Source organism: Aspergillus foveolatus (genome assembly GCF_047715535.1).
Source record: "Aspergillus foveolatus strain CBS 279.81 unplaced genomic scaffold BDW70scaffold_360, whole genome shotgun sequence".
Lineage (NCBI taxonomy): Eukaryota > Fungi > Ascomycota > Eurotiomycetes > Eurotiales > Aspergillaceae > Aspergillus > Aspergillus foveolatus.
Window position 1 is genome coordinate 1 of NW_027396424.1, and position 1,797 is coordinate 1,797.

Here is a 1,797-nt window from a genome sequence, read left to right on the forward strand (position 1 = left end):
GACACGGTACTTCTGAGCAGTGACGGGGGACGGGAGGTGGAGGATTGTCATTTCCAGCAGGCAGTCAGCGGCCGGCAGAAAGGTTCGCATGATGGCCTTGAGGAGCTCCTTGCCCTCCTTGTCTTGATCCTGGGTGGCAAGTTTGACGTTGAGCTTCTCAAGCAGGTTGCTGATTTTATCCTTTTTGAAGTTCATGACAGCGTCAAAGATCCTGAAAATGGGGTCCAGGATGAACTGGTTGAAGGCACGCTCCAGCGGCTTGCCTCCGTGGGTGCCGTTCTTGGACCACTTCCTGATGGCCGGGTTGAAGTAGTTATCGCCCTATATCCTGTTAGGCGGAGCAAACATAAGCATCCAGAAAAGCAAATTTACCCACCCAGAGGCGCTCCATCATCTTGTTCTGATTAAGAGCAAATTTTTTGGCGTACTGGACGGCGAACTGGCGGATGGTGAAGCCCAGCCGTGTAGACCGGAACCGAAGGCAACAGTACCCTTGTCAGGGTAGACCTGAACATCACCGAGCGCCTTGTCGAAGGAGGTGGAGATGATGACGTTAATAGACTCGACGGTGCGGGAGAAGGACTGGTAGAGGTCCTCCTTGGAGACCTGGAGCTCGAGGAGGGCACGGTCGACCTTATTGATGATGAGAACCGGCTTGATGCGCTCATAGAGAGCCTGTCGAAGCACAGTCTCGGTCTGCACGCACACACCTTCCACAGTGTCAACAACGACAAGTGCACCGTCGGTGACACGGAGGGCAGCAGTGACCTCAGAGGAGAAGTCGACGTGGCCGGGAGAGTCGATCAGGTTGATGAGGAAGTCCTTGCCTACTCTACCATTAGCTTCAGTCATCCAAGCCGGGGGCGGGGATATCCTACCGACCGACGCCTGACCAGGAATGTCTTTCAGGTCCTCCTCTTCGGGCAGGGTGCCGTAGAGGGAGATGGCCGTGGACTTGATGGTGATACCATGTTCTTGTTCATCTGAACGAGTATCTGTCGCTCGAGCTTCTCCGGCCTTGCCGGAAGAGATGATACCGGCCTTGGCCAGTAGAGAGTCCGTCAGAGTGGACTTGCCGTGGTCGACGTGCGCAATGACGGACATGTTGCGCACGTTTGTGGGCCTGTCTGCGACCAAGTAAGCATCGCATCTGGCTCTTTGCCTATCTGTAACTAGACTTACGCATCAAGGACTGAATCTCCTCGATCGTGAAGCTGTTGAGGAGCCATTGTCAGTTCACTTTGCCAACCATTGCCATCGAGCCACTGCCTTATCTCCGGGCGGGATACTGAAGCAAAAATTCGGCGGCCACAAGAAGAGACGTCGAAAGGCGATGAGAGTGTGCGGGAAAGGTAGACTCGGAAGCCACGGGCAAAACTTACTTGAGCATTTTGGCGGTATTTACAATGAACTTGCTAAAAGAAGCTGTTGCCGGATAGGCGAATAGATGAAAGGTGAAGGATCTCTAGAAGCAGAGTTTTTTTGAGCCCTTTAAGAGCCTGGAATACTGATAGAGTTGGGCTAACCCAAGACCGATAAACACGGCTGTGGCAGTCCTACTCGGTGGATCAAATATCAGCACCAGACCGACAGCAAACACAAGAGAAGACTGTAAGAGGAAAGGCGCCAAAGACAGCGAAGCCCAGCTGCTCCGTTGCCTTTTTTTTCGAGTTGCGGCAGAGGAAAAGTGAACAAGGATAGTGGCGGGAGGAAGGAGGGGTAAAGCTGTCAAGAATGTGCGGCAAGTTCGAACAACACTCCAATTCAAATGGAGTCACAATTAATTGGCCGGGGGGG

General features: G+C 53.2%; 1 protein-coding gene across 1 annotated transcript; it reads right to left on the reverse strand.

The window, feature by feature from the left end:
* Positions 1-10: 10 nt before the first annotated feature.
* On the reverse strand, positions 11-1,229 carry BDW70DRAFT_165368 (P-loop containing nucleoside triphosphate hydrolase protein; the record flags this gene model as incomplete). The annotated part of the gene is made up of 5 exons (XM_073741731.1): positions 11-321; positions 377-439; positions 487-827; positions 879-1,123; positions 1,183-1,229. Coding segments are annotated over 5 exons (1,007 nt in total), but the record flags the coding sequence as incomplete, so codon positions are not given.
* Between the last annotated feature and the right edge of the window lie 568 nt (positions 1,230-1,797).